This window comes from Micrasema longulum, unplaced genomic scaffold, assembly GCF_059751315.1.
Source record: "Micrasema longulum isolate JH-2025_06_02 unplaced genomic scaffold, ASM5975131v1 h1tg002411l, whole genome shotgun sequence".
Lineage (NCBI taxonomy): Eukaryota > Metazoa > Arthropoda > Insecta > Trichoptera > Brachycentridae > Micrasema > Micrasema longulum.
In genome coordinates, this window is record NW_028279558.1 from 1 (window position 1) to 12,794 (window position 12,794).

Consider the following 12,794-nt stretch of genomic DNA (forward strand, 5'->3'; position numbering starts at 1 on the left):
CCCCTCGTTTTCCCCTACAGGAGTAGGCAGCCATTTGTTTTTATTTATTTTTTATTTTTTAAGATTTTAGTCGTTCTAAAAATTTATTTTAATGTGCCAATATGTCTTCTTGCTCGTACTGATCATCGTGGTTAAGGATGTGACAGGGTTTAAGGAACACCCTATATTAACAAAATGTATAATTAACAAAAGGTATGTATGTATATAGCACTAGCGGACCCGACAGACGTTGTCCTGCCCAAACGTTGGCTTACCTGTTATTAGCTTGGTAAAAGACTTTTCATTGATAAGTAGGTACCTAGGTACTTGTTTGTGATTAAATTATAAAACTAAAAATTTATAATATATTGAATTTAAGTAAGTACCTAGGTACTTGTTTATTTATGGTTGAATTCCAAAACATAAAATAAACATTCTTTCAAATATGGCATTCTTTTTGCAAACGTCAAACTCTGGTCTTCTCACCAACAGAGGGGTGTACTTATGTAGGAAAACAATTTATAAAAATGTGTTAAATTTAATATTAAATTAGTATTACCAAAAATCTAGTTAAAAGAAATAAATGTGTGGAAATTATAAGGAATTTGAGGAAAGGATCTGATTACGTTCCACAAAAAAAAATAGTGTTTGTAAACATTCAAAAACAAACTTTTTTAATACACAAAAAAACAACATCTTTCATTTTTTTATAAATGCATTCTCCTCGAATGCAACCCACCCTGGTAGATCGATGAATAAGACGTTTATGCTCCTTACTGCTTTTTTACATATAAGATTGAAGATTTTAATATCTACGAACACGCCCAGCGCAAAGGTCTATATTTCTCTGAAAACCGCACGTAAATCGGTTAAGCCGGTTAGGAGAAGTTCAGTGACATCACACGTACAGAGGAATTATATATATAAAGATATGATGTGTATCTGGGAAGCATGTTTTCAAGAAATGAAAGAGTAGAACAATATTTTATTTTTTATTTTTATTTTATTTTTGCACCACAACAGGCCAGGAGGCCAAATTACAGTGGTGAATTACATCACAGAACACCCAGGCTTGAAAAAAATCACATTTAATTTTTGTGTTCTCACCGGGAATCGAACCCGGAACCTTCCGTCTGTGAGTCAAGCGTCTTGACCTCTACACCACGGAGGCCGCCGGATATGTTAAAAGGAGAGTGAATGCGGGCAACAAAATGAACGGAGCACTAAGCACAGTAATTGCTTATAAAAATATGTCAATCGAAGCTAAATGGCAGTGCACAACGGAGTTTTAGTCCCAACACTTATGTACGGAAGTGAAACATGGAACTGGCAGAGGACGGATGAAAGCCGAGTGAACGCGGTTGAAATGCGATCTCTTAGACGAATATGTGGGGAATAATGAAATCAGGCGAGAGTGTAAATCTGAGATAATTTTACATGCATATACAGGGTGTTCATTAAACCCTGTCACATCCGAAACCATGATGATCAGTATGAGCAAGAAGACATATTGGCACATTCAAATAAATTTTTAAAACGAATAAAATTTACAAAAATAAAATATTTGAAAAAACAAATGGTTGCTTACTTATTCAAGGGAGAAGCGAGAGGGGAAGGGGGATTTTGATACACCGTCAACCACATGGACCCTCGCTTCTCCCCTTCAGAAGTAAGCGACCATTTGTTTTATATTTTTTTTTTTTTTTTTAATTTTCGGCTAAATATGCTAATATGTCTTCTTGCTCATACTGATCATCGTGGTTTCGGATGTGACAGGGTTTAAAGAACAACCTGTATATCTTCAAGTATAGAATTACACAAAATATATTTATATATTAAGATGTAATACATATTTTTTAAACATATTTATATGTACAGGATACAATGCAATAAAAAATAAGTTGTACGTGTGTACTTAATAAATAAGATTTATTCCTAAGCGATTATTCGCAAAAGCTGAGAGAGTATCATGAAAAATGACAATTTTATTGTTTTGGCAGTATGTATATTGTATTCCCGACACATGCGGGCTATGGGTGTGTGTTATGTAGCATTATTTGAAAACAAAGGCAGTTTAAATCTTTCCCAATGTCTGAGAGTTCTCAATCCCGATTTATTTGTATTTTATTTAGGAGGTTAGTATCTACTTTATATTTTAATATTTGCAAGATTCGTAATTATGCTTCACTAACTCGATGGAGAATGCTAAGTTTGCGGTGTCAAGTAGTATGATTGAAATCTGTTTTTGTAAGATTTAGAGAGGGTTTTGAATTACGCTATTATTTAGGTAGGTAGATTTTTATGTATAGTTTATTTTGGCATCAATAACTAGTTTTCCCTATTTTGGTGTAGATTTCTAAGTTTGCTTCATATATATTTTTAATTATTTTTTTTTTTTTTTAAAAAAGAAATATTTGCGTTCTTATGATTTACCCAAATATTTAATTTTGAGGGTCATTTTCAACGAGTTGTAAATAACTCACTATTAGAAAATGGGAAACAAGTTGGGGTAAAGTGGGATTCGAACCACAGACCTTTGGTCCATGAGTCTGAGACACTAGCAACAGGACCACAACCCGATTCTATAAATCATATATCACAAAGTATTTTACAAGTATAATACGTTGAATTACATTCCTAGGAGTTACAACAACTCAATTCGGGACATAAATAATATTAACATTTAGAAAATAACACATATTGAGAACAACAAAGAAACAAAGCAAAGTTTAGCACCTTTGTAACTAAATATAGCACATTATTATGGATAACTTATATAGCGCCATTTTCGTAATAAAAAACCTCAAGGGCGCTTTACATAGTGATTCTATTGTTAAATTAATTTAATTAAAGCTTTAAAATTTGTAATTTAATTAAAACAATTTATTTTGTTGTCACATGCTACGGATTTATTCAAATGATTTAGAGAACAAGTGGGTTTTAAGTTTTTTTCGAAATATCACTTCACTCTCACAGTCTCGCACCTCCCCTGGGAGAGCATTCCATGCCATAGGGCCTGCGACCGCGAATGCGCGTTCACTAAATTTAGTGCGCCGTTTGCGTAGAGGTATAATAACTTTTCCTCTCGCCGTAGACGTAGCTGATCTAAGCGTGAGACGCCTGTCAGCTAGTTCATCTGGAATGCATAGTTCTCTTAGATATTCCGGAGCAGAGTTGTGCAGTGACTTATACATAAGCCAACAGAGTTTGTATTCGACCCTCTGTGGAAAACGTAGCCAGTACAGTTCCCGAAGTAGTGGAGTGATATGACTGAACTTAGAGATTCCGAAAATAAGTCTCGCTGCGGCATTCAATACAGATTGTAGGCGAGTCATTTTGTTCATTAGTAGACCTGCGTAGATACCATTACAGTAATCGACTCTAGACACTACAAACGCATTTATTAATTGATGGGCGGCATCAACCGGCAAATTTTTGCGTATGCATTTAATTTGTCTCAGCTGGTAGAAGCATGAACTTATCGTTCTACTAATTTGAGCGTCAAGAGAAAGGTCAGAATTGAGTAAGCACAATAATATATACGCCGAAAACCTTTTCTTGGACAAGCAAAATAAATATATAAAAAAACGCTTTTAAGAATAAAAAAAGTAGTGAATCTACTAAGGGAGATAAGGTCATTAACATCACATGCCATGCAGATGATGCTGCCACAGTGATGATGAGAACATATCCATCTCAGTTAGTAAACATCTGGATGCCTAAGAAATGTCGTATGGTACAATGAACACGTGATTATTGGAAACATAATTCGGATATACAAAACGTGTGTCAGATCGATCATGGTGTATACAACAGAGGCGAGGATAGATAGAAAGAAAAAAAATATACGAAAAACCAAGTAGAAAAACTAAATAGAAAAACTAAATATTTTTTCATTTTGTTTTTTGTTCAATTTTTTGACCAACTCTTCTTTTGACCAGTCTGTTTTTAGATTGACTGGAAGATATTGCTTGAAGCAGAAGGTCCGAAAAAGTACTTGTTATTTATTATTTATTATTTTTATTAATATACATACTTAATAACAGGGAATCTATATTAAACCAATTAATGTAAAATGAAAACGGAGTGTTCTCTGTTTATGATAGTCTCCATCTAACATGGCACAGCCTGTTCTAAGATGGAGATTTTCTATATTTAGAGCGTAAGTAGTCCTATACTAATAAATCAATAAAATAAAGAAGAAAAACTAAAACTACTTAATTATAAATGCATAGCTAATCAAATGTAAGAAATTAAAAATCATTATTATACAAATATAATGTATATATATGTGCCAAGAATACATGTTACTTAAACATAAATAATATAGTATAATATATAATAAAACAAATATAAAGCAATTAAATACATAAAAATATAAATAATATGTATGCAAATTATATAAAGTACTACGTTTATTGATTTACATATATTTTTCAAAAAAATCTCTCGCTACACTATTTATACGTGCAGTTATTTTTATTTTAAAATTTGTTTTACATTTTGAGTCTTTTATATTTGGCAATAAATCATTAAATATTTTTGGAGCAATTACATTGTATTGCTTTTTACCAAAGGCGGTTGATACAAATGGGACAATACAGTTAATTTGTGTTGCTGAACGAGTGTTTATATTTTGTTGGGTTCTTTTGACCTCACTTAATTTATCATAAAATTTAAGTAGTAGGCACCTCACAAACAATAGTCTTACATCCAATAATAGATCTTCCGTTGAATCCCTCGAGGGATTTTTGAGAATGATCTTTATGATCCATTTTGTGCTATTTTTACTGGTTCAAAGATTGAACGAGAGCAAAGAACTGAAGTAGGCATCGCCGTCAGAGCAAACTTGGTGTGCCGAAGCGGCGCCCTATGCACCGCCGGGATCAGATACACATACGATTTTGACGAAACGACTTTTTTTACTAAACAAAAAGTATCGTCTTTCCACGCGCGCGTTGGCGCATTTTCGCTAAGCGCGCGCGCATTTTGGAAGCACTAATGTGAATCCGGCGAAACCAATCACAAGATAGTACAAACACACCACGACCAATTAGAAAACGAGAAAAAATAGAATACGGTGACGTCACTATAGCCGGCGGCGAAAAAATAAAACTTCTGCTGGGCAAAAAAAATGGATGGATCTAACTTGGCTTTCTTGTTCTTTTTATTACCTTTCCCGTTGCAGCTTCTAATGGTGCGTAAGGCACTGCACCGGTAGTCTAATCGCAGCGTATTCTGTTAGTAATTTATTTACATACTTATTTATTTATTAACGGACATTGTCCGTTTATACGATTTATAGGGTTTAAATATTACAATAAAAGAATATTAACATATTACAACAGAGATGAAGAACATTTTAAAGAAGGCAGTCTAGGCATCTACAGGGCTTACGACCTGTCATTGGCTGGTTTAAGTGGCCACTTTACACACTGTGTAACATTCACCATTCTGTCCATATTTCAACACCTATATTACTTCAATTCTTTTATCTGTTGATGTTTGTGAAGTTAAAGAGCTGAAACTTTATTTATGCAAGTGATATTCATCTAATTGAATTATTTCACCTACATACTAGGCAACGCCTGAAAATGTTATTTTTTCAATTTCTATACTTCTTCATGGACCAGGTGGATTTATATGCCTGCGGTCGACTGCGACACGGTACAAATTACTAGTAAATAAACACTTTTTTTTTCTACACAACACAGATTTTTTATTTTATATTATTATTTAATTTTACAATACGCCCAAGGGCCATTTAAAAAAAAAAAAAGGTAAGTACAAACATAATAAATAATAATTTAAAAAATAAACAACGCTTTTTTGTATACATGTAAAAAACAATAAAGAACATACTGCCATGCAAAATAAAAAGTGAAACTTTACAAAGTAAAAAAGAAAAGAAATATATTGATATAAGAAAAGTAATTGAATTAAAAAGCAAATTGTAAATAACTTGTAAGGAATTTAAACAAAAAAATATATACATATACTTATGCGTATAAAAAAATGGTATTAACAAATTATTGTTAAAAACAAATAAAAAAAATTAGTTAACAGTAAGTATATATAAGATGATAATATAATATCTGGTACACAAAAATATTTGATACATTATTTATTTATTTATTAACGGACATTGTCCATGTGTACAATTTATAGGGTTTAAATATTACAATAAAAGAATAGTTTAAAACATTTTTAAAAAAATAAAGAAGCATTGACAAACATAAGGGACATCGAGACAAGATCTGGACTATTTATTTAGTGCTCGTTTAAATCGTTGTAAACTTAAACCAAAAAAGTCCAGATCTTGTCTTGAGTTAACAATACGACAAAGACGGGTTATTGGAGAATTTAGGCCACAGTTTGTTCTATGCTGATCGATGAACAGTGCTTCATTGTTTCTCAATCTACGAGTCGGAATATGGAATTTTACTTGTCCCAGTAATGATGGAACACGATTATACCATTTAGTATGCCGAACATATATATGGAGTCAATATTAGTTTTTGTAGACTAGAAATATTAAACATTGACTCTATTTCAGCATAAGAATAATGACCTCTCTCTAGTCCGAGCATCCACGCTATTAATTTCAGAAAAAGATAGGAAAATAACAATACACATCAAAAACAGAGAAAAAAATTGTATGAAAAAGAAAGTTTCATTACGACATTAATAATTAGTTTTAAACAGTGCATTTAAGAACGTTTTAAAATGGATAATTGTCGTATTAAAAATGTCTATATCACAAGTAAATTTGTTGGCTAAGGATATTGAATTTTTAGGGCCATTTTCAACGAGTTGTAAATAACTCACTATTAGAAAATGGAAATACAGTTGGAGTAGAGTGGGATTCGAACCATGGACCATTGGTCCGTGAATCACTAGCCACAGGACCACAACCCGATTAACGTGAAGATGGCTCCCGCAATGGTAGCTGAAACGTCGGAAAGAATCCAACTTACGCGAGATCGCCCAAAAAATATACATATCAACATTGTATTGTCGACGTGTAAATGGCCGTAATAAATTATTTAAATTTGTTAAGATTAAAAATAATTTTAAAATTACAGATTAAAAAAAAAAACAGATTTAAATAGCTTCTTTTTTTAGGATATACTTTTTTTAAATTTTCTTTTATTGACAAAAAAATTGTGTTCTAATATAAGCACTTATATTTTTTTTTAAATATTTATCATTTTCTTCCAGTAGCCTTTATTTAAATTAAAGTGAATTAATTAATAATTCCAACCATCCATGCGCTTAGTAGCTGCAAGACTTGTTGTAATCTACCTTCTAGTTTGATAAATTTGTTTTATAGTTGGTTTTTTAAAATATCACTTAAACTCTAAACTTCACTGTCACATAAAATAAAAATAAAAAATGCTAATAGGGGCTAGATACTTAATGTCCACGGGCTCTGTAGCTGCAAGACGTGCTGAAATCAAGCTCCTATATATTATAATTGTAATATATCATAATTGGAGACGAGGAACTAGAATCCCAATCGTCCATGCGCTCTGTAGCTACAGCGTTCTTGAGATGATTTTCACAAAACTGGTGCTATTTAAATTATCAAAATATATATATATATATATATATATAAGTAAAATGTATACCCACACACAGGGGTTTTTTTTTTGTGTTTATGCAATAGTTTTTTTGTTGTATTTGTAACTAATGTGTGCGTATTGTAAAATGCAACGAAAAATTTATAATAAATGAAAATGCTTAAAAATACAGAGTGATGTGGCGTTCTATCCTCTCTGCCTACCCCTGCGGTACGTTGATAATAATATATGCCACTACACTAGTTAATGTGAGGTTCAATATCTGGCACCAAATTAAAATAAAACATATTATTAATATTAAAAGCATAAACAAACATTTTACTAAATGTTATTGAATATTTGTATATAACCACATACCGATTTTTCTATAGTGGGTTTTGCATGTTAGTTTAATTGGTGTCCTGACGAAGAGACGGGTGCGTCTCGAAACCGGTAGTCATAGAAAAGTCGATAAGTGGTTATACAGGGTGTTCTTTAAACCCTGTCACATCCGAAACCCACGATGATCAGTATGGGCTAGAAGACATATTGGCATATTAAAAAAATATTTAGAAAGAAGAAAATTTGTAAAAATAAAATATTAAAAAGAACAAATGGTTGCTTATTTCTGCAGGGGAGAAGCGAGGAAGCGCGGCCGCGTGGTTAACGGTGTGTCAGACTTCCCCTCCCCCCTCCTCGTTTCTCTCATGCAGAAGTTAGCAACCATTTGTTTTTTTAAATATATATATTTTTTTTAATTATTCGTTCAAAAAAATTATTTTAATGTGCCAATATGTCTTCTTCTTGCTCATACTGATCATCGTGGTTTCGGATGTGACAGGGTTAAAAGAACACCCTGTATACAAATACTTAATAACATTTAGTTAAATTAAACAACTAAAAATAATCTGAATAAATCGAATCGGCTAAAGAGCTGATATTAGAACGTTCTAACTTCTAACACGTCTGATAGTAGTGTACAGAAAACAGGTTTTTACCAAAACAAATAAATATTGCAAAACACGTTTGTATAATATTGTTTATAGCCTTGTTACTGTTTCAGTAATCAAATATAATATTATGTTATAGAGATAAACCAATGATATTCATTACTCATTTAGTTGACCTGCAAAATATTCCAAATCCTGATATTAAGATTGTAGTTTGATAAGAAGTACGCAAATCTGATGACTGCCATTTTAAAATGCCGTTCTTTAAAAATCGCGCCATATTGAAAAAAATATACACGGTGTTTCCGGACCAGACCGCAAAACCTCAGAGGAACATTCCTTATGGTGAACTTTAAAAAAATCCTTATAACTTTTTTCCAAAAACTCTTTTTTTTTCTTTTAATGGAGCGAATCTTTAATATCTGGGACAAGCATTCCTTCGACTAACCTTTACCACTCCCCTTTAAAAAAAGAGACTTAAAACGAATTTGACCAGCGAAGCGATACGCACCAGACGCGGATAAGGGAAGCGACTGTGTAAAGGGGGGAAGGGGCTTGTGGAAGGGATGCTTGTCCGAGAAATCAAATATTTTATCCATTTTGAGCTTATAAAAAAAAAAAAATAATAATAATTAAACAACAAACCATCACCCAACAAAACAAGGGGAAGCGTACGTCACGGTACACATATCTACGCACTGAAATGACATAGCTTCAGTATGACGTCATGGTTAAAGATAAAAGTCTCCCGACTAACTACTAAGATACACTACCGATCCCCCCACCATCAAGTTTTGATATAAGTACCTACATCGGGTTATGCCGACGGGTCTAGAACCCCTCGATACGTTTATCTACGCATTAGAAGTGACAATATTTTCGTTCCACCGAGCAATTTTTCCTTTAATTACGATTTATTTAAATTTTTAATCGTTTTGAGGTTGGCACTTTTTTTCTTAAAAGCCCATTCAAAATATAAGAGAGGAATAAGTAAATTTTGAAGTCGAATTAAATTCCGACATTACTGTCAGTTTCCAAAACGAGTGGCAAGATGCAAAAAAAAATGTCGCTAGATTCTGCCCTATATAAGAGTATCAGGCGTAAGAAAGTTGCCATATAAATTAGTTATTATATTTTTTCCGTCTATTTTACTATCTTTCGGAGTGTACGTATCGAGACGTTGAAGGAGCCGGCTTTGTAGTCGCTCGATAGATAAATATAGACGATCGTTAAGTATATCGTCTTGGCAAAAGTCTTAAAATTCATGTTCAAGCGAGTATTTTTGCTTGTTTTGGGATTTATTGGAGTTTATAATCGCTTTGAAGTGGGCACTTTCTATCACAGAAGCCTATTTAAAATATAAATGAAAACTAATTTAAATGTTCATGAAGGAGCGCGGACTAATTTTTGCGGTCATTCATTGGTTCGTTTCGATCATATGATGTCGATATGACAAGTAGGTAGAACATACCGCGGAAGATACAGATAGTACAGAAGTTCAGTATACCGTCTCGTTTGTACAGATGAAGATAGCGATCATAATTGAGGCCCAGGGCGTGTGGCTCCGTCGGTCAAATAAGTATTTTACCGAGGAGGGGTAGGAGATTGTGGAAGGGATGCTAGGAAGCCGCACTCCCAGTTTTTTTTTAAAAGCTGCCATTTTCCGTAGCTTGTACTCCCGGGCATTTGAAATCTCGACCCTTTCGACGACTCAATTGGATTCGAAAGTAATAATTATTTTGTATGTTTGCAGGAATAACTTCCATGTCATACCACAAAGGAAATGGAGCGAATGGAATTGAAACTGATGGGAAATCTCTGGCCAAAGCTCTGTATGGAATGACCACCACATCCAAGGTAACATTAACTATATATCAGGGGCGAACCGTGTACAGAAGCGATTATGCGCAGCTTACCATTATATTTGACTAGCCATAATATGTAACTTTATTTACAGAAAAACAATAAATAATTACCATTTATTTTAAATCATTTCCACCGTTTGTAATTTTAACCTCATATAAATATAAATTTTAATAAAGCGCGCCCAGCGCCTGCGGTGAGCCAAGAAACTAGCCGATTATTCCAGGAATATCTTGACCCCAGTGCGGGTTTTTTCTCCTAGATTAAACTTGCAGATTACACAAATTATTTGAATATTATTTATTTGGAAAATAGTATTTTAAACATTGTTTCTTAAGGACTATTTTTCTTTAAGATGGTACTCTTGACATAAGACCATAATTACTTTCGTGCTTCATATTGCAGGACATAAAGCGCTCCACGCGGCCGTTTTAAGCACTAATAATTACTAGAACAATTCGGCCAGTTGACATTTCAATTGAACACCTAATATCGACTGAATTAATAGTGGTATTTTTTATTTATTTTTTAATGAATTATATATTGAAGTAATGGATAATATATCTATATAATATCATATATCACGAAGTTACATCGTTTGAGTTGATTTCATGGATGAGAGTTGTTGTATCACACAGAACCACAGAAAAATATAAATTTATTGTATATATTACTTACATTATATTATGTATCTCCTATGTAGGTACAAGTATATGATATTTTTTTATAGCTTACCTGTAAATAAAATCACCATTCGCCACTGCTATATATTAAAAATAATAAACTATTCCATACTAAGAGTAGATCCCAGCAGAATGCTCGTACGAGCTTATCCTGTCAATTCCAAAAACACGTACGACGTTTGCTCAGAGGAGTTTCTCTTTTGTGGCCCCGAGAATGTTCAATGTCCCGAATGGACATATTAAGTTCTCCAAAACGAACCCCATTTTTAGGAGTGTGCCAGTCTGGATGTTGTCTAAGGAGAGAGACCATTGCAGGAGACTGCTGCGAGATATTGCATAGATTTAAATACTATTAAGCGTATTGTACAGATGCCTTTTGAAATATACGAATATGTATATTTATGTTGTACTATTTAATGTTTAGTTTTGCTATTATTTAATTATGTGCGTGCTTCTACTTTCCATTATGTTGTGTCCTAACTCGTTATTATTGTATTTTTTATAATATTTATTTATTTTTATGAATAAATAAATAAAAATAAATAATATATTACGCTTGCTTGTAGTAAGTACGACAGATTACCAAATTTCTATAGAATATAAATAAAAAAAACGTACGTGGAAGGTGAAATTAAGTTTTAAGTGTTTATTTTACCTCAGATATTTCTTACTATATGTAAATGTTTATAATTAGAAATTTTATATTTGAAGCACTAAATTTTGTTTTAATCACTAATTTTTTTTTTCTACCGACCATGGATTCCATATGGAGCACAATATTGATAAAATAAAATAGGATACAATGCATTAGTTAAGTATACCTTGATAAAGAAGCTTGTATAGCTTTGAAACCGGTAGGTAGAAAAAAATAAAAATAAGTGGTTAAAAACAACGCTGTTTAATTAATTTATTTATTTATTATATTAACATAAACGGCAAATCTGCCTTTTACAAACATTTATAATACTAATATATTTGGCTTAACATTTTTTTAAAACATTAATTTCCTTATACCCAAGATTTATAAAAAAAAATTAAACCTTTTTAAAATTAAAAAATTATTATTTATTTATTTGATTTTACACTTCATTTTTATACAGGGTGTTCTTTAAACCCTGTCACATCTGAAACCACGATGATCAGTGTGAGCAAGAAGACATATTGGCACAACAAAATATTTTTTTTGAATGACTAAAATCTTAAAAAATTAAAGATAAATAAAAAACAAATGGTTGCTTACTCCTGTAGGGGAGAAACGAGGAGGAGGAGGGGGGAGCCTGATACACAGTCAACCGCACAGCCGCGCCCCCCTCGCTTCTCCCCTGCAGAAGTAAGCAACTATTTGTTTTTTTTTTTAAATTTTCTTCGTTCTAAATACTTTTTTAAATATGCTAATATGTCTTCTTGCCATCGTGGTATCAGATGTGACAGGGTTTAAAGAACACCCTGTATACAATAAATATACATATTATAAGGGCCGGCATATTGCCTAAAGGCAATTTCTTTCTACATACCCAAACCGTTCAGTTTGAAAAAATTACAAGTAAATTGGCATATTGTAGGTATGCAGAATCTTAAAATTTTACGCAAAAATTTCAAACAAAATTAAACTAAAAATTTACATTATACTTTGAAAAATACCACTTGTTCGGGAATTTCTTTTTAGAACATCCCCTCATATTTAACTCATTTTGCTCTTTTTGTCGAAAAAATGTCGTTTTGCTTATGACTACTCTTTTTTTACATTAGAGTAAAAA

The 12,794-nt window shown here is 32.4% G+C and overlaps 1 protein-coding gene across 4 annotated transcripts in view; it reads left to right on the forward strand.

Annotated features, from left to right (window-relative positions):
- Positions 1-10,248: 10,248 nt before the first annotated feature.
- Positions 10,249-12,794, forward strand: part of LOC148272259 (uncharacterized) — a 40,799-nt gene continuing 38,253 nt past the window's right edge. For all 4 annotated transcript variants that reach the window (XM_088240274.1, XM_088240275.1, XM_088240276.1 and 1 more), the window contains exon 1: positions 10,249-10,348. In XM_088240274.1, coding sequence (XP_088096400.1) covers positions 10,256-10,348 — 93 coding nt within the window. In that variant the 5' untranslated portion in view covers positions 10,249-10,255. The remainder of the gene's footprint in view (positions 10,349-12,794) is intronic.